Source organism: Macrotis lagotis, chromosome 6 (assembly GCF_037893015.1).
Source record: "Macrotis lagotis isolate mMagLag1 chromosome 6, bilby.v1.9.chrom.fasta, whole genome shotgun sequence".
NCBI lineage: Eukaryota > Metazoa > Chordata > Mammalia > Peramelemorphia > Peramelidae > Macrotis > Macrotis lagotis.
The window spans coordinates 185365579-185387200 of record NC_133663.1 but is presented as its reverse complement, the minus strand read 5'-3'; the positions used below and the strand labels follow the sequence as shown (position 1 = coordinate 185387200).

Here is a 21622-nt window from a genome sequence, read left to right as displayed (position 1 = left end):
AAATATGGTTTTGTTACTCATCTCTCCCCTCCTCTCAGCCCCATCAGAATTAAAAGTAAATAAGACTTGACAGTTTCACCCCTTCCTTGAGAACTAATTTTTTGGGTAGTTGGGAGGAGAAAAAATCAAAGCCTGAACAAGTCCATAAACAAGATAACCTGAAACAGTTCAGAAATAACTTTTTGATATGTTGTTTAATCTTAAGGGTCACTGATTCAGGGGACATCTAGTCCCATTTTTCTTTTTAGTTGAGGAAACCATGGTCAAGAGAAATGAAGTGACAAGCCTAATACTACACATGTGATAATATCAGTGAGCATTTTTGAAAATTAATTTTTTATGGATGAGTTTTTTAAATTTCATCATAATTTTCCCCAGTATTTGCCCCTTAACCCCTTCTAAGTTTAAGAGAAGAAAAAAAAGAACAAAATTAGAATAACTGATAAATACATTGAAAAATTCTTAAAATGGATATAATGTACAATACTTCTGAACCTCTTGCCACTTCAAAGAGGTAAGATGAGAGGATCTTCTCATGTTTATTTTTCTAATCATACTTGTTCTTTAAACTTTCACTTACTTTTGGCAGAATCACCTTTTTTTTTAATTCAGGACCCTTTATTTCAGGTCTTGACACTCATGTGACTTCATCATTGGGCCGCTCAAGAATCCATCAATTGTAGTGACTGCTCTATTATTGATGTTCCTTTCTATAATGACCTAAGCCACTCAGCAGATTCAGTCACTAGGATTCTACTTAAAAACCTTTTCAGGTTTGTAGAATTGTCAGAGATTATATTCCACATCAAAATTTAAAATGATAATAATAACTTCAAATTATATAACACTTTAAGACTTGCAGAACATTTTACATATATTATTTCGTTTCATCCTTGCAACAACCCTGGTAGATAGAAATTATTATTAATCCCATTTTCCTGATGAGAAAACTGAGTGAACTGCTCATGATACCACAATTAGTAGGTATCTAATGACTAAATTTGAACTTAGAACTTCCTGACAAATTCAGCTTTGAACCCACTGTGGTTCACATGTTTAGGTGAGTACAACTTTTATGAAGGCTGTATATGTTTCTTTTTGTTTCTAAAAAAGGAACCAAACCCTATCCTAGGTTGTATAATTGTTGACTTTACTCCAAAGACCTTGAGTTCAGTAGATCAGCCCAGGGAAGTCAATTAGCTCACCAGTTAGAATTCTGCTTTGGGGAAGAGTGATGTGTCTAAATTTGCATAATTCCAAGTGTTACATTTTTGACAGTTTGATAAATCATGCAAAACAGTATCTGACAATCATCCCATTTAGAGATGTGTCTCTGAGAGGAGGTGTGCTTTCTACACTCATTTCCTGTCAATCTGACCCTGATTCAAGAAGTCTGGAGGTCTCGATTTGAGGTGCCTCTTGGACCACTGTTTCTATAAGTAGACATAAGTTTTTATAATCAACATCATACATCATTTATCAAGATAAACTCCAAAAGGATTTATGACTTAGATATAAATAGTCACATCATAAAAATGAACAAAAAAGATAATCCTGCAAATCTATTGATAATAGACTATCTTGATTACAGAAAGTTAAAAAAATTTTCTTGCACAGATAAATCCAATGTGCCTAAGATTAGAAGGAAAACTAATTGGAAAAAAATTTCGGAGCAAGTTTCTCTAATAAAGGTTTCATTTCCAAAGGATTCAAATTTATAAGAATAGGAACCAGTTGCCAATTGAGAAGTATCAAAAGATATGTTTATGTTAGTTCCCTATTTCCCTATAGCAATTTCCCATTCAATAGTTTCCGGTCATCCTAATTGTATTGGTTTTCTTAGGTAATTAATTTGGTTAAGAATTCTAGCCTCATTTCTCAAATATGTAGATAACTGAGTCAAATTCATAAGAATACAAGTCATTTCCATAATTAAAAGTAGTCAAAGGATATGAACAGGCAGTTTTTAGATAAAGAAATCAAAGCTGTATTCATGAAAAAGAAATCTAAATTGCTATTAATTAAAACAACTCTGAGATATCACCTTATCACTATCAATTTGGCTAATATGACAGAAAAGAAAAATGATAAATATTAGAGGGAATGTGGGAAAATTGGGACATTAATGTACATCTGGTGGATTGTGAACTGATCTGATCATTCTGGAGAACTATTGGAACTATGCCCAAAGGGCAATCAAACTGTGCATATCCTTTGGTTTTTTTTTTTTTAATTTTAGAAAGGTTTTATTTATTTTGAGTTTTACAATTTTTTCCCCAATCTTGCTTCCCTCCTCTCACAGAAGGCAGTTTGCTAGTCTTTACATCATTCCCATAGTATGGATTGATCTAAGTTGAATGTGATGAGAGAGAAATCATATCCTTAAGGAAGAAACGTATAGTATGAGATATAGCAGAATTACATAATAAGACAACTTTTTTTTAAATTAAAGCTAATAGTCCTTGGCTTTTGTTCAAACACCACAATTCTTTCTCAGGATACAGATGACATTCTCCATCACAAACACCCCCAAATTGTGCCTGCTTGCTGCCCTGTAGGTATAAGCAAGTCCATCAAGGTTGATTATCACTCCTATGTTGTTGTTGGAGTGTATAATGTTCTTCTAGTTCTGCTCATCTTGCAGTTCATGCAAATCTTTCCAGGCTTCCCTGAATTTTTATCCCTCCTGGTTTCTAATAGAACAATAGTGTTCCATGGCATACATATACCACAGTCTGTTAAGCCATCCCTCAATTGATGGACATTCCCTAAGTTTCTATTTTTTTTTTTTTTTGCCACCACAAACAGCTGCTATGAACAGTTTTGTACAGGTGATGTTTTTACCCTTTTTTCATAACCTCTTCAGGGTATAGGTCCGGTAGTGGTATTGCTGGAGGAAAAGGTATGTGCATATTCTTTGAACCAGCAATACCACTACTAGGTCTGTTTCCCAAAGAGATTTTTAAAAAGGTGGGGTGGAGGGAACCTACCTGTACAAAAATATTTATAGCAGCTCTTTTTGTGGTGACAAGGAATTGAAAATTGAGAAATAGTTGAATAAATTGTGGCATATAAATATAATGGAAAATTATTTGTGCTAGGAGAAATGTTGAGCAAGTGAATTTGAGAACCTTGGAAAGACTTATATGAACTGATACTGAATGAAGTGAACAGAACCAGGAAAACATTACACATAGTAATAGTAACACTATACAATGCTTAGTTATGAATGACTTAGCTATTCTCTGCAATGCAATGATCCAATACAGTTCTAAAGGACTCATGATGAAAAATACCATCCACATCCAGAGAAAGAACTGATGGACTCTGATTGCCAGTCAAAGTATGCAGTTTTCATTTTCTTTTTTTTTGTGTGTGTTTTTTTTTCTTTTTGTCTATTTCTTTTTTTTCACCAGATGACTAATATGGGGATAGGTTTTACATGAATGCACAAATATAATCTATATCAAATGGTTTACCATCTTAGGGAGGGGGAGATGAGGAAAGATGGTAGGAAATTTTGAACAAATTTTTTTTTAAATGTCAAAGATTATCTTTACCTTTAATTGGAAAAATTAAATACCATTTAAAAAGAAAAAAAAGAATTCTAGGCTAGCATGACTAAATGACTATGAATAAATGACTATATAGAATGACTATGAATAAATAAACATCAAAGATATTTGGTAGGCTAAAAAATAGAATACTTGATCAATGGAACATATTAAATAAAAAACCCAGAAGAAAATGAACATAGAATCAAGGTATTCTATATAACCCAAGGTAATTACTAGGGTAAGGACTCCATATTCTACATAAATTGCTGAAAAAAACTAGAAATTATCCTGGCAGAAATTAGAGTATGACCAATATTTTCCAACATATATAACATAAGCTCCAAATAGACATGTGATAAATACAAAAGATTATATTTCTTTTTTTTTAAATTAGGTTTTACTATGCCCAAAGGGCAACAAAAATGTGCATACCCTTTGATCCAGCAATATCACTACTGGATACCCTGAAGAGAAGATGAAAAAAGGGTAAAAACATCACTAGTACAAAAATATTCATAGCAGCCTTGTTTGTGGTGGCAAAGAATTGGAAATCAAGTAAATGTCCTTCAATTGGGGAATGGCTTAGCAAAATATGGTATATGTATGTCATGGAACACTATTGTTCTAGTAGAAACCAGGAAGGACAGGATTTCAGGGAAACCTGGAGGGATTTGCATGAACTGATGCTGAGTGAGATGAGCAGAACCAGAAAAACACTGTACACCCTAACAGCAACATGGGAGTGATGTTCAACCTTGAAGGACTCACTCATTCCATCAGTGCAACAATCGGGAGCAATTTTGGGCTGTCTGCAAAGGAGAGTGCCATCTGTATCTAGATAAGGAGCTGTGGAGTTTGAACAAAGTTCAAGGACTATTCCCTTTAATTTAGGAAAAAAAACTGATATCTTGTTGTCTGATCTTGCTATCTCTTATACTTTATGTTTCTTCCTTAAGGATATGATTTCTCTCTCATACATTCAATTTGGATCAATGTATACCATGGAAACAATGTAAAGATTGGCAAACTGCCTTCTGTGGGGGGTAGGGGGAGGGAAGTAAGATTAGGGGGAAATTGTAAAACTCAAAATAAATAAAATCTTTTAAAAAATCAAAATTTAAAAATTTAAAAAGGTTTTAAAAAAACCTTTCAAAACTGTGATTGGGGTAAGAATCTTTTACTAAACCAAGGGAGAGAAGTTATTAGAGAAAGTCCTTATACAACTAAAATAAATCTATCCTTTTTTTATTTCTTATCCTTTGATACATCTATTAGGGGATGACTCTTCTTTTATCTTTACATAAATTCCTTATGCATCTTAGTTAACAAGCTTTTAAAGAGTTATTGAGGGTTTTTTTTTGTTCTCATTTAACTGCCTAGAATTAAAAGCAAAGCAGCAAAGCAGAAAAAAAAAACAATCCTAGAAATAGCTCTATAATAGTCTGGTATTTGAGATATAAGGAATTGATATAAAATATAAGCCATTCCCTAACAAATGTTTCAAAGATTAGAAAAATCAATTCTCAAATAAAGAAATGTAAGCTAACAGTCATGTGTAAGGATATTCCAAATCCCATGGACAAAGTAAAGGTAAATTAAGGAATACTACTTCTTATGATTTATGTCATATTCAAGTTATATCTCCATTTTTAGTTTATTGTGATATGTAGTATAAGTTGTTGGTCTAAACTTTATGTCAGAAATTTGTTTTTCCAGAAGTTCTTCATGTAGTTTTTATTCTTATATTTATCAAACAATAGTTCATTGAGTTCAATTATTTCTGATTTTTGCTTATAAAATAAATTTCATCTGTATGTTTTTCTATTTTAAAAAACAGTTCTAAATAGTTTTGATGATTGCTATAATCTAGCACAATTTTATGTCTGGGAACATTATTCCCTCTTCATCCCACCTTCAAAAATTATTTGCCTTGAGATTCTAGACCTTTGTTACTCCAAATTAATTTTATTCAAAAATTTTTTTTGAATGTAAAAATCAATGGGGTGAGAGTTATTATTACTTACTTAGCTTCACACTAATGTTTCCATATAAGAGTGAACATTGTGCTGTGGTCAACACAAAATTTTCCTGTACTACAACACCACCACAGAAGTCCTTTCCTTGTGAATTTGTTATTTTGACCTTAAAATGAAAATAAAAAGAAATACATTTTATTTACAACAAACAATATATAATAGACATCATTTCTGCCCCCCTCTAATTTGATTTGTATCAAACCCCAAAATTATGACTTAGTGGCCTCATTAGAAGATGTCAGAGTCCTGGACTTGCCTCAGAGATTTGTTGTGGCCAATCATTTAACCCCCTAGAGACCTCATTTTTTCATCTGTAAAATTAGGGGATTGACTTTGATAAACTCTCTAAAGTCTCTTCCTATTTAAAATTGTTTGCTTATGATCCTGGACTTTCAAAAATGACTTATTTTGAGGTTGTAACTGGTTTATTCTTGTTTGAAGATGCAACTGGTTATCTAAGAAGACCAAAACGATATCACTATACTTGAGACAAATTACAGTATGTCCAACTATGGCTGATCAGACCAATGTGAGTTCAGAATGCTTTTCCACAGGTCGGACACAAATAATCCATATGAACACCTTAGGTGGGTACTCTAAACTTATGCATCTCACGTTTTCTTTGAGCTACTTTAATTCTGCTTTGCTCATAAAACATAGCAGCACTCTCTCTGATAAGAACACACCACACTGGACATGAACAAGTAATTCCAAAATTCTGAAGAGAGGCTTTCAGAGTGTCCCTGAATCTTGTCTTCTATGAACTCTGTGAGCATTTACCCTGTGTGAGTTCTCCATAAAATAATCTTTTTTGGCAAGTATCTGTTTGGCATTTAACAATATGGCCAGTCCATCAGAATTGTACTCTCTGTAGTAATGTTTGAATGCTTGGCAGTTTAAGCTTGAGAAAGGACTTCAACATCTGCAATCTTCAGAATATTCCTAAGACAATTTAAATAGAAGCAATTCAGTTTTCTAACATGGTGCTGGTACACTGTCCCAGTTTCATAGGCATACAACCATGAGGTCAACACAGTGGCTTTATAGACCTTCAGTTTTGTAGTCAGTCTAATACCGCTTCTCTTTCACACTTTCTTATTGAGCCTTCTGAATACTGATCTGGCTCTGACAATGCATGTGTCAACCTCATTGTCAGTGTGTACCTCCTGGAAAGTATGTGCCAAGGTAAGTAAACTTGTGCACAGTATTCAAACCTCTCCATTTGCTGTAACCAATAGTTTCACATATGGATGGCGTGGTGCTGACTGATGAAGCACCAGTGTTTTCTTGGTGTTAATTGTTAGGCCTAAATCAGCACAGACAGTAAAGAATTGAACCATACTTTGTTGTATCTCAGCTTCAGAAGCTGCACTGAATGCACAGTCATCTGCTAATAGAAAATCATGCACCAACACTCCCTCCTCTTTGATAGATTTTTCAGGTTGCTGTGTGCATCCTCATTGAAGGCATTTGACAACATTGCCAAAAACATAATGCTAAAAAGCATAGGAGCAATGATACATCCTTGTTTCACTCCATTGGTGATGGAGCAATCACAAGAGGAATGTTCACTATCTAGAATCTGGGCATGTGTGCTATCATGAAACTGATGTACAATACTGATGAACTTATCCGGGTAACCAAATTTTGACATAAATTTTTTCATAAGTCCTGACAGTATCAAAGGCCTTGGTCAGATCTACAAACATCATATATAGAACTCTGTTTTGCTCCTGTATTTTTTCCTGGACTTTCCAGGCAGCAAGCATAAATACTGACTATTCTTCAACCCTTTCTGAATCTACACTGGCTCTCTGGTAAGTGACCATCATCCAGGTGGAGGATCAGTCTATTAAAGAGAACTCTTGTAAGAATCTTGCCAACGAGACTTCCAGCCAAGATGGCGGAGAGAAGACAGGCACAGTTCTAGAATCTCCTGATCTCTTCCCTATCTATCACATGAAACAAACCTCTTAGAGGAAGTCGACTCATGGAACCCAGAGAGAAAAGCCAGGAGAAAGAGCATCTACCTCAGGATTTGTCTCCCGCTTCAGCTTTGGTAGAATTCGGGCGGGTGAGTATCAGACCCGGATCAGCCAGAGTAACAGCTGAATTGGAACCGGGAGTCTGGGGTCCAGAGAGCGGGACCTGCTGGATCAGCAGTGGGGCTGGATGAAAGGGGCTTGGGTCCACAGGGAAGCAGAGGCTCTGGTGTTGGTGCTGTCCCCCTGGAGCTTGGGGAAGGGGCTGCGGGGAGAGGTCTGGTGCAGGAGAGCTGCGGATACCATCTCTGGGCCCCTTTGGTCTGAGAAACTCTGAGCCCAGGCCTCCATTGCACTGACGCCTCCTCCAAAACAAACAATTGCAAACTACTTCTGCCTCAGGACCAGGCCTGTGAGCAGAAGAACCAGCCCAGCTGAGGAATGACCTCAGGCCAGGGTAAAGCCCACCATTGATTGAAGGCAAAAGAATTCAATAGTTCCAACTCCTCCCTTCTGGCAAAGGGAGAAGGCCTCTCAACCAAGGTCACAGACACTCCAGAGAGGGCAACCAGCATCTCCTACTGGCCAGCCAGAGAAACTGTACTCAGTAAAGACTTTAGTGATCCCAAACCCAGGTGAACCAGCCCCCCCCCCAACTCAAGGTCTTAGCATAATGAAGAAGGGTCAGCAGAAAGGTGGATCCATAGAAAAATTCCTGGAAGGGAAAGACCCCAACTCAGAGAGACCTGGAACCTCTGAGGAGAATACAATCTGGTCTCCAGCACAGAAAGACTTACTTGAAGAAATAAGGAAGGAGCTTAAAAATTTGGGAGAGACAATACCTTGCAACAAGAAAACAAAACCTTAGAAAGTACAATTGGACAAACACAAAAGGAGAATAAATCAGATCATCAATTGGACAATTACAAAATGAGAACAATTCTCTGAGATCCTCAAATGAGCAAATGCAAAAAGAAATTCTCTCAAAACCTCAATTGGTCAAATGGAAAGCTCTTTCAAAAGTAGAATTGACCAATTAGAAAAGGAGTTGCAAAAGGTTAATGAAGAAAACTCCTCTCCCCAAAAAAAGAACGGAGTCTACAGAAACTAATGACTCCACGAGACAGCAAGAGTCAAACAAAATCAAAAAATAGAAAAAATAGAAGCAAATGTAAAATACCTCATCAACAAAACCACTGACCTTGAGAATAGATCGAGGAGGGGCAACCTGAAAATTATAGGACTTCCTGAAAGTATTGAAGAGAAAAAAAGCCTGGACTTAATATTACAGGATCTAGTGATGGAAAACTGCCCTGATATCATGGAATTGGAGGGCAAAGTAGTTATTGAAAGAGTACATCGATCCCCACCAGAAAAAGATCCTAAAATGAAAACACCAAGGAATGTTGTAGCCAAACTGCAGAACTATCAGATAAAAGAGAAAATACTGCAAGCAGCCAGAAAGAAACAATTTAAATATCAAGGAGCCACAGTAAGGATCGTGCAGGACCTGGTTGCATCAACATTAAGGGATCGAAGGGCCTGGAACGAGATATTTCAAAGAGCACAGGAGCTTGGAATACAGCCAAGAATCTACTTTCCTGCAAAGCTGAGCCTACTCTTCCAGGGAAAAAGATAGACATTTAACAAAATGGAAGAATTCTAAAAATTTCTGATCAAAAGACCAGAGCTAAACAGAAAATTTGGACATCAAACAGGAGGTTCAAGAGACATATGAAAAGGTAAAAAAAAAAGGGGGGGTGGTAAAAGAAAAAAATTGCAATAGATGTAACTCTAACAGAGAGAATACACCTTGCCAGAAATGATGGAAATTCATGACCTATCCATGAGACTACTATCTAATGGGATGTAACTGGCTTTAACCCCATTTGGGAGAAAGACTCTAATAACTCTCAGGAATTTAGACTCTATTTGATAGAATATACAGAACTAGAAGGGTCAGACACTCAGAATTTTCTATGACTTAGATAGAATGATCTAAAAAAAACACTACCGCCCTAAAAAGGGGGACAGGAAAGAGACGGGAGGAGGGAGGGGATTGAATGGGGTAAATTGCATTACACTAAGAGGTACAAAAAAACCTATGGTAATAGAGGGGAAGAAGGGAGCAGATGAGAAACACTTGAATCTTCTTCTCACCAGACTTGGCTTAAAGTCAACCTACACATACTCAGTTAACTTATAAAACATCTAACCTTTCAAGTATTAAAAGGGGAAAAGGGAAGGGGAGTGGGGGAAATAAGGGGAAATAATAAAAGGAAGGGAAGGGAAAAGGGAAAAAGGGAAAGGGGAAAGAAAGGGGAGGGTGTGATATAGGAGGGCAAACACACTGAAGGGGGTGGTTTTCAGAAATAAAAGACTGGGGAATATGGATAAAAGTGGGGGAAAGGGGGAAAATACAAACAGAGGGAAGATAGCATGGAGGGCAATAAAGAATTAGTAATCATAACCTTAAATGTGAATGGGATGAACTCTCCCTTAAAATGTAAGCAAATAGCAGAGTAGATTAAAACCCAGAATCCTACAATATACTGCTTACAAGAAACTCATTTGAAGCAGAGAGATACATATAGAGTAAAGGTAAAAGGTTGGAGCAAAATATATTTTGCTTCAGGCTGAAGTAAAAAAAAGCAGGGGTAGCAATCCTTATCTCAGACAAAGCAGCAGCAAAAATATATAGCATTAAAAGAGATAAGGAAGGAAACTATATCCTCCTAAAATGTACCATAGACAATAAAGTCATTTCAATATTGAATATATATGCACCCAGTGGGACAGCATCCAAATTCTTAGAGGAGAAGCTGAAAGAATTACAGGAAGACATAGATAGCAAAACTCTACTAGTGGGAGACCTCAACCTCCCGCTATCAGATCTAGATAAATCGAATCATAAAACAAACAAGAAAGAAATTAGGGAGGTAAATAGATTGTTAGAAAAATTAGACATAGTAGATTTATGGAGGAAACTGAATGGGAATAGAAAGGAATATACCTTTTTCTCTGCAGTACATGGAACTTATATAAAAATTGACCATGTACTACAGGACATAAAAACTTAATGATCAACTGTAGAAAGGCAGAAATAGTGAAGACATCTTTCTTAGATTACAATGCAATAAAAGTCATATGCAATAGGCCAAGGAGATATAGACGTAGAACAAATTGGAAACTGAATAATCTCATTTTAAAAAATAAGTGGACCAAAAAACAAATTATAGAAAGAATTAACCATTTTATCATAGATAATGACAAAAATGAAACAACATACCAAAACCTATGGGATTCATTCAAAACAACTCTCAGGGGATATATATAGCTCTAAATGCTTACATGAATAAATTGGAGAAAGAGGAAATCAATGAACTAAACATGTAACTAAAAAAATTAGTGAAAGAACAAATCAAAAATCCCCAATTAATTACCAAATTAGAAATTCTAAAAATTAAAGGAGAAATTAATAAAATTGAAAGCAAAAAACTATTGAATTAATAAATAAAACCAAAAGTTGGTATTATGAAAAAACCAATAAAATTGATAAACCTCTGGTAAATTTGATTAAAAAAAAGAAAGAAGAAAACCAAATAGCTAGTATCATAAATGAAAAAGGTGAACTCACCACCAATGAGGAGGAAATTAAAGTAATAATTTGAAATTATTTTGCCCAACTCTATGCCAATAAATATGATAATCTAAGTGAAATGGCTGAATATTTGCAAAAATATAAGTTGCCCAGGTTAAATGAAGAAGAGATTAAATACCTAAACAACCCTATCTCAGAAAAAGAAACTCAACAAGCCATTACTGAACTCCCTAAAAAAAAATCTCCAGGGCCTGATGGATTCACAAGTGAATTCTAACAAACATTTAAGGAACAATTGGTTCCAATCCTATATAAACTCTTTGGAAAAATAGGGAAAGATGGAACTCTGCCTAACTCTTTCTATGAAACCAATATGGTACTGTTACCTAAACCAGGAAGAGTTAAAACAGAGAAAGAAAATTATAGACCTATCTCCCTGATGAATATAGATGCAAAAATCCTAAATAAAATCTCAGCAAAATGATTACAAGAAGTCATCACTAGGATAATACATTATGATCAAGTAGGATTTATTCCAGGAATGCAGGGTTGGTTCAATATTAGTATACTTAGTATACTTAATTATATCAACAACAAACCTATCAGAAATTATATGATCATATCAATAGATGCTGAAAAAGCTTTTGACAAAATACAGCATCCATTCCTATTAAAAACACTAGAGAGTGTAGGAATAAATGGACTGTTCCTTAAAATAATTAGCAGTATCTATCGGAAACCACCAACAAGCATTATACTCAATGGGGAAAGGCTAGAGGCATTCCCAATAAGATCAGGGGTGAAACAAGGGTGCCCATTATCACCACTACTATTCAATATTGTATTAGAAATGTTAGCATCAGCGATTAGAGAAGAAAAATAAATTAAAGGAATTTGAATTGGGAAGGAAGAGACAAAACTCTCACTCTTTGCAGATGACATGATGCTCTACCTAGAAAATCCCAAGAAATCATCTAAAAAACTCCTGGAAACAATTAGCAATTTTAGCAAAGTTGCAGGTTATAAAATAAACCCTCATAAATCCTCAACTTTTCTATATATGTCTAGCAAGAAACATCAGGAAGAGCTAGAAAGAGAAATCCCATTCAAAGCAACATCAGACAATATAAAATATTTGGGAGTCTATTTGCCAAGACAGACTCAGAATCTTTTTGAAAACAATTATAAAACACTTCTCACACAAATTAAATTAGATTTAAATAACTGGGCAAATATCAACTGCTCATGGATAGGTAGAGCTAATATAATAAAAATGACAATTCTACCAAAACTAAACTATCTGTTTAGTGCCCTACCAATCAAAATTCCAAAAATTACTTTAACGAGTTAGAAAAAATTGTAAGTAAATTCATATGGAGAAATAAAAAGTCAAGAATTGCCAGGAGCTTAATGAAAAAAAGTGCAAAAGAAGGTGGCTTAGCCCTACCTGATCTAAAATTATATTATAAAGCATCAGTCATGAAAACTGTTTGGTACTGGCTAAGAAACAGAGTGGTGGACCAGTGGAATAGACTAGGTGTAAAAGCAGGAGATGATTATAGTAATCTGCTGTTTGATAAACCCAAAGAGTCTGACCATTGGGATAAAAACTCCCTCTTTGATAAAAATTGCTGGGAAAATTGGAAGTTAGTATGGAAGAAACTTAGATTAGACCAACACCTCACACCCTTTACCAAGATAAGATCCAAATGGTTACAGGACATAGACATAAAAAAAACAATACTATAAGCAAATTAGAAGATCAAGGACTAGTCTACCTGTCAGATCTATGGAAAGGGGAACAGTTTATGACTAAGGAAGAGTTGGAGAATATCACCAAAAACCAATTAGATGATTTTGATTACATTAAATTAAAAAGCTTTTGCACAGATAAAACCAATGTAACCAAGATCAAAAGAAATGTAGTAAATTGGGAAACAATTTTTACAACTAATGATTCTGACAAAGGACTCATTTCTAAAATATACAGAGAACTGAGTCATATTTTTAAAACAAAAAGCCATTCCCCAATTGACAAATGGTCAAAGGATATGCAAAGGCAATTTACAGATGAGGAAATCAAAGTAATATATAGCCATATGAAAAAATGCTCTAAATCATTAATTATTAGAGAAATGCAAATTAAAGCTTCTCTGAGGTACCACCTCACACCTCTCAGATTGGCCAGTATGACCAGGAAGGATAATGATCATTGTTGGAAGCGATGTGGGAAATCTGGGAAACTATTACACTGTTGGTGGAGCTGTGAACTCATCCAACCCTTCTGGAGAGCTATTTGGAACTATGCCTAAAGGGCACCAAAAATGTGCATAGCCTTTGACCCAGCAATACCACTATTGGGTCTATACCCTGAAGAGATGAGGAAAAAGGCTAAAAACATTACTTGTACAAAAATATTTATGGCAGCCCTGTTTGTGGTGGCAAAGAATTGGAAATCCAGTAAATGTCCTTCAATTGGGGAATGGCTTAGCAAACTGTGGTATATGTATGTCATGGAACACTATTGTTCTATTAGAAACCAGGAGGGATGGGATTTCAGGGAAACCTGGAGGGATTTGCATGGACTGATACTGAGTGAGATGAGCAGAACCAGATAAACACTGTACACCCTAACAGCAACATGGGAGTGATGTTCAACCTTGAAGGACTTGCTCATTCCATCAGTGTGACAATCGGGAACAATTTTGGGCTGTCTGCAAGGGAGAGTACCATCTGTATCCAGATAAGGAGCTGTGGAGTTTGAACAAAGTGCAAGGACTATTCCCTTTAATTTAGGAAAAAAACCAGATATCTTATTGTCTGATCTTGTTACCTCTTAGACTTCTGTTCTCTTTAAGGATATGATTTCTCTCTCATCACCCAATTTGGAAAAAGGTACAACATGGAAACAAAGTAAAGACTGACAGAGTGCTTTCTGTGGAGGGGGGGAGGTAAGCAAGATTGGGGGAAAAATGTAAAACTCAAATAATATCTTTAATAAAAATAAATTTAAAAAAAAGACTGAAAAAAAAGAATCTTGCCAACAAGGACTCAAAGAGAAACACCTCTTTGATTGTAACAGAACAATATATTCCTTTATAGAGATGGACAATGGAGAAGTCTTTCAATTCTTGGGGGATAGCTTCCTCATGCTGGAAAATTTCAGCCTGGAAAATATCAATCTTCTTTTATATGTGCAATGGACCCTCCACTTTTTAATTCTCACCTGGAATAGAATCAACTTGAGGTGCTTTGACACATTAAAGGAACCTATTGGCATTCAAAACCTCTACTTCATTTGGAAATTCAGCTGGAGACCAATTGACTTCAACTTGAGGTAAAGGGTCAATGGCTTCTGCATTGATTGACAATGGTCTATTAAGAATATTATGGAAGTATTCAGCCCATCTCTATAGGATCATGTCCCTACCACTGATCAATGTGCTCCATCAGCACTGACTAGTTGAGGTGCACCATATGTCTTTGGCCCACAAATAGCTTTCAGGGCATCAAAAAAGCACTTACTATCTGCATAAAATTGAATTTCATCTGCCTTTTTACTGAGCTAAGAATCCTGCATCACTCTAAACTTCCCTTGTATTTTACTTCTGATGGAATAAAATATTGCCTTCTTAGAAATGGATGAACTATCCTGTTGGTAAACCCTGTGGAGTTCCCATTTTTTTCAGTTAGCAGCTTCTGTATTTCCCCATCATTTTCTTCAAATCAGTCTTGATGCTTGTAAGTGTTCTACCCAGATGAGCAAGTACAGTGCTGTAAATCAAATCTCTTTAAGCTGTCAACTCCCTTTCTACTCCACTATTGCCAACTGTATGTTGACTCAATTTTCCTTCCAAGTTAGCAACAAACTTCTGACTCAGAGAAACACTCTAATTTCTTGACATTAATTCTTCTAGTTGTCATTTTGCCTTGGTGTGCCTGCTGTTCATACTACAGATTTTTGGAGGTACAGGTGAGAGTCAGGTGGCTCACAAAGATGGAGAAGAGTCCTGAAAAGGGCTTGATAGTCCTCAAATCAGAGGTACTTTTCCTGAACATTGTACTTCCTTAAAGATGCAGCAGTTGTCAAAATGATCATAGTAATAATGAAAAGGACAATTTTGGAGGGAAAACATAAAAAAATTAAACCAGTCTTATTTTTGTCACAAGTATTCAGTAGATATTGACTTCTTTATTCTTTTATTCACTGAAATTACCAGATTCAGAATTTAGAGGAAGTCTCAGTCAAGTGAGAAACAAGAATTCAAAAGTTTAAATTATTTTAATTTAAAATGACTTTTACTTTCTTCAGTTACCTTTAAATGCAAAAAATAGTAATTGCTTAGAAAAACATAATGGAATTCATTGAACATACTTTTTAACCAGAATGACATTAAAAAAATAGAACAGTAACTAGCCCGCAGTTGGTAGTTAATAAATGTTAGATGACTTACTTAAACAAGCCTATAACCAAGAACTTCTATCTTTTAAAAATATCGATGAGCTTTTTCTGGGTAGTTCTTTTTCTTAATTGCAAATGGGGTTAAGTGGCTTGCCCAAGGCCACACAGCTAGGTAATTATTAAGTGTCTGAGGTCAGATTTGAACTGAGGTCTGAATGACTACAGGGCCAGTGTTTATCCACTGTGCCACCTAGCTGCCCCTGGTTATTTTCTTTTAAAAAATTAAATAAGTAAGTATTTCTATATACATCGTAGAAAAAGATATATGAAACTACTGGTCTCTATTATATCGAACTGGCTTTGCTGTGATTCTGAATTGTTTTATTAACTTTTTAGTGACAACTAACTCTATAGTGAAAGAGAGGGGCAGATTTAGAAGCAGTGGATGACAAAGAATAGCATTATAGCTTGAAGTAAGAAGAAATGCCCAGTTAATTAGAGCAGCCTTAAAAATAGCCTTGGCTCCCCCAGAAGTTTATGTATTCCAAATCTCGGGGGGGTATTCAAGAAAACTTGAGTAAATACTTGTCAGGGATGTTTTAAAGGTTTTTCTGTTCAGACATGGGCTAGTCTAGATATTCTGTAATTAGTTGACATTTCTTTTTCTTTTTAGGTTTTTGCAAGGCAGATGGGGTTAAGTAGCTTGCCCAAGGCCACACAGCTAGGTAATTATTAAGTGTCTAAGATCCGGATTTGAACCCAGGTACTCCTGACTCCAAGGCCGGTGCTTTATCCACTATGCCACCTAGCTGCTCCAATTGGTTGACATTTCAATAGTGCTTTTAGGGTTCCAAAGTACTTTCCTCACAATAGCCCTGTGAGTTTGTTATTTCAAGTATTATTATCTCCATTTTACATATGAGGAAATAGGCTGAGAAATATTTGTTCATGGTAGCACAGCTGGCAAGGGATTCAAATGCTGCTTATTAATTAGAACTCAAGATCTCTCTCTCTCTCTCTCCCTCTCCCCCTCACACTCTTTCTTTCACATATATCTATGTGTACAAATAAATATATATAAAGAAGTATCACTTTATATATTATATACATCTATATGTATATATATGCAAATATATAGATATAAGTATCAGAAAGTAATGCTTCTACATCTATATGTATTTATATACACACATATATAATGTAATTATGTATTATATATTGCACATATATTTATCATAGAAATATGTCTATATATATGCATATATACACAATACACACATTGCACCTCTATATTGTCATTATAAAACTTGACATTTGACTAGATAATTAAAGTTTTTAACTTTTGTCATGTCATCAACCCCTTTGACACTAATGATGAACCATGTGGACTCTTTTCCAGAATGATTTTTTAAAATACAAAAATTAGGATTACAAAGGAATCTAATTATATTGAAATAAAAATGTAAGAGGCAGCCTGATGATGCAGAAGATAGAGCACCAGCTCTGGAGACAGGTGGATCTGAGATCTAATCTGGCCTCTGATATTTCACTAGCTGTGTGACTTAAGTCAATTAACCCTAATTGCCTCTTTAAAAAAATAAAAATGTAGTTTTCTTCTCATCTAAATTCACAGATTCCCTGAGATCTACTCAGGATGCCTTGGGGGAGGGGTACTTGGGATCCCAGTTCAAGAACCCCTTGGGTTAAATGATCTTTAAGGCTCTTTTCATCTCTTAATTCTATAACCCTATAGTGTTATGAAACATCTTCATAGAAGGGATCATTGAAGTCATGGGAATAGATAATACTGAAAGGGGGAAAATATAAGGAGAATGAATAGTCAAAGGAAGAATAATTATGTAAGAGACAGAAGAAAACCAGGAAAGAGCATCTATCTATAGTGCTTAACTGGCTGGTCTTGAGGCACATACTCCTACATAGAGAAATCTGCTATCATTAATTAGGAAATCCTCAAAGATCTTAAAAAAACATTATCACATGGCAAACCACAATTACTTCTCATTGCATACAAACAGTTATAGGACCTTAAGGATATAGACAATATTAAAATCAACATGATAATAATAAAAAGGACAATTGGACAAAACATCAAAAAATTACTCCAGGATCATTTTTAGATGTAGATATTACTTTATTTTATTCTTGGGTAGAGACATCCACTGAAAGTTACTAACTCATAGTTTAGAAGCAGTCTCAGGTGAGAGAGGAAAAAACCACTCAAAAGTTTATATGGTATAGGACATCGCATCAACATAGTTTTTATTTTAAGAATGATAACAATGATACTATTTTGAAATAAAGAAAAGGTTCAGACAGGAGGAAAGTGGTTTGTCATTTGTTATTTATGTTTTATGAAGATAATTGAAGAAAGAGCTTTGAAAACCTAATGTAAATGTAATGACCTGACAACTTAGTTTTGCTTTAAATATTTGTATTTTAAAAACAATGATATTTTTATTTTAATGGTAGCTTATATTTAGTTGTGATTTACATTTCTGTCAGATTTTCATTTGGTGAAGGTAGTAGAAATGTTTAACAGGGTGAAACACCAACCACCACATGTATATAGGGGGCTGCTAAGTAGCACAGTGAATAGAAGACAAGACCTAGAGTAAGAAAGACTTATCTTTCTGAGTTCAAATCTGATCTTAGATACTTTCTTAGCTGTATGATTCTGGACAAGTCACTTTAATCCTGTTTGCCTCAGTTCCTTATCTGTAAAATGACCTGGAGAAAAGAAATGCCAAACCACTCTAGTATCTTTGCCAAGAAAACCCCAATTGTGATCACAGTCATACATTGCTGAAAAATGACACAATAACAACATACACACACAAATACATGTTAACTACATACAGAATCTTAAGTGCTTATTATGGATAGTTTTCCATTACCTGCCATGGAAAATTTTGGAGAGTCAGCTTGGCATCCTTCATTGTCTCATTACTTTCAGGACTGAGGATTCCACATGCACACTTCTCTTCAATAAGAAAAATGTGAAGAAAAGTTATTGAAATCTGGACCAAAGGTAAATTCTTCTTATGTTGCTCTAAAACAATTATTCATTAATATCTGAAATCTAATGCTAATTTTGATTCATTCCTATATAAGAATGACAATTTTAGACAATATTGCTCATAAAACATTAAAGAATTTATAGCTTAAATAATATAATTTGGTGTAATATAATATCACATAATGTAATACAATCAATTTAATAATATTATAATAATCAGTAGAGATTGTTTGACATTTTTCTATCTTGAAGCTGAAGTTTGCTGATTGATATTTGGCCATGAGGAAGAACAGATTTTCATTATAACAAAATGGACCAAACTACATGATCTTTAGGTTACCATTTATAAGAGAAGGGAAGAACTTTGACACATATAGGGAAGAGACTGTCTAACCCAATAGTGTCAAACTCAAATGAAAACAAGGGTTACTAAACTATACAGAGGGATCTCTATAGGTTGCATATTGGCTAGTTTTAAAATGAAATATTATTTATGTTTTATCATATTCTTATTTATTATGTTAAATATCCCCCAAATACATTTTAAACTAGTTCAGACCATACTCAGGAGCACTGAGGGTGGCAACAGGTCTGAACTGTACTACTAAAGACTGAGTGATTCCACTATTTTCTTTCTGAATTGTGTACTTACCTTTTGGAATACATGATCTCTGATCAGTTCCCAGTTTATAACCCTTTGCACAACTGCACATAAAAATTTCCTTGCCTGGATGACAAAAGTGGTCACATCCTTCACTTCTCTTGGAATGACATTCATTTTTAGCTGAAGAGGAAAGAATACAAATGTTAATATGAGTGTGGAAAAACAATTTCATTTATAATTTCTTTATGACCATTTTCTCAGATTTGAGGTTCTTTTTTTAATTTATTTTTTATTCTCATTTTGTACAAATGTTTTTTTACATTAATAAAATATTCTTGTTTACAAGTAAACAAAATACCCCTCCCCCCCATGAATATAGATAGACTTGCTTGGGTGAAAAAAATAAAGGGGAGAGAAAAAAATTAAAATAAAAAAAATAATAGTAATAATTGTAGGTATGGCCAGGTGGCACAAAGGACGAAGCACCAGCCCTGGAGCCATGAGCACCCGAGTCCATATCCAGCCTCGTAAATCCAACAATCACCCAGCCATGTGACATGCAAGCCACCCGATCCCCACTGCCCTGCAAAAAAACAAAAAGAAGAAAAAAAAAAAAGACCCAAAATAAAATAAAACAGTAATAATAGTAGGGGTGGCTGGGTGGCAGACAGAGCATTGGCCCTTGAGCCAGGAGCACCTGGGTCCATATCCGGCCCCAGACACCCAAAGATCACCCTGCTATGTGGCCCCAGGCAGGCCACCCAGCCCCACTTGCCCTGAACCCTCCCCCAAATAATAATAAAAAATGTGCTTCAGTCTTTGTTCCAATACCAACAACTCTGTCACGGGTGGATCACATTCTTTATAAGTCCATCACAAAAGTTATTTCCATATTTTTCCACTGTTGCCATTGCTGATCGCAACTCCCTCCTTTCTTATTTCTCTCTCCTTTCACTCTGACTCTGCTGTAGGGTCGCTGAGTGGCGCAGCAGACAGATCCCTGGTCCTGGGGCCAAGAAGCCCTGAGCCCCCATACCACCCCTTAGGCCTAGAATCCACCTGGCCCTATGGTCCTGGGCAGGCCTTCCAATCCCAGCCCCTTGCAAGAAGTAAAAAAGAAAATGTGTTATATCTGACCACTCCCCCTCCATGGTCCATCCTCTCCTCCTTTATTCACATCCCCACCCCTTCCCCCTGCTCCCCCAGATGTCTATACCCCATTGAGTATATTTGCTGTTTCCTCTCCTAGCCATCTCTGATGAGATCAAAGGTTCCCTCATTCCCCCTTGCCTCCCCCCTTCCATATCATTGCAATAGCTCATTGCAATAAAAAAAAATCTTATGTGAAATATCTTGAACTATTCCCCCTCTCCTTTTTCTTTCTCCCATTCCATTTCCCTTTTTTCTATTGACTCCATTTTTACACCATATTTTATCTTTGAATTCAGCTTTTTCCTGTGCTTCAACTATAAAAGCTCCCTCTACCTGCTCTATTAACTGAGAAGATTCATATGAATATTATCAGTATCATTTTTCTATGCATGCAGTTCATCCTCATTAAGTCCCTCATATTTCCCCCCTCTCCTCCAATCTCCATGCTTCACCTGAGTGCTCTATCTGAAGATCAAACCTTCTGTTCAGCTCTGGCCATTCCAAAAGGAACATTTGAAATTCCCCTGGTTCATTGAAAGTCCATCTTTTTTCCCTGGAAGAGGACATTCAGCCTTTCTAGGTAGTTCATTCTTGGCTGCATTCTAAGCTCTTTTGCCTTCTGGTATATTGTATTCCAAGCCCTATGAGCTTCCAATGTAGTTGCTGCTAAGTCCTGTGTGATCCTGACTGCAGCTCCACGATATTTGAACTGTGTCCTTCTGGCTGCTTGTAATATTTTCTCTTTGACTTGGGGGTTCTGGAACTTGGCTATAATATTCCTAGGGGTTGGTTTTTTGAGATCTCTTTCTCCGGGGGATCGGTGGATTCTCTCCATTTCTATTTTGCCCTCTGCTTCTAGAATATCAGGGCAATTTTCCTGTAGTAATTCTTTGAAAATGATGTCAAGGCTCTTTTCCTGATCATGACTTTCAGGTATTCCAATAATTTTTAAATTATCTTTCCTAAGTCTGTTTTCCATATCAGTTGTTTTTTCAGTGAGATGTTTCACATTTTCTTCTAATTTTTCATTTTTTTTTGTTTTGAAGTATTGATTCCTGATTTCTGGTAAATTCATCAATCTCCCTGAATTCTATTCTTTGTCTGAAGGATTTGTTCTCCTCAGAAAGTTTTCTTATCTCTTTTTCCATCTGTCCAATTTTGCTTTTTAAAGCATTCTTCTCCTCAATAACTTTTTGAACTGTTTTATCCATTTGACCTAAGCTGGTTTTTAGCATGCTATTTTCTTCAGCA

At 35.6% G+C, this 21622-nt stretch overlaps 1 protein-coding gene across 1 annotated transcript in view; it reads right to left on the bottom strand.

Annotated features, from left to right (window-relative positions):
* Positions 1 to 21622, bottom strand: part of PROZ (protein Z, vitamin K dependent plasma glycoprotein) — a 45195-nt gene that overhangs the window by 4659 nt on the left and 18914 nt on the right. Inside the window, exons 5-7 of the mRNA XM_074192081.1 lie at positions 19268 to 19399; positions 18494 to 18579; positions 5582 to 5699 (exon numbers count right to left, since the gene is read on the bottom strand). Coding sequence (XP_074048182.1) covers positions 5582 to 5699; positions 18494 to 18579; positions 19268 to 19399 — 336 coding nt within the window. The remainder of the gene's footprint in view (positions 1 to 5581; positions 5700 to 18493; positions 18580 to 19267; positions 19400 to 21622) is intronic.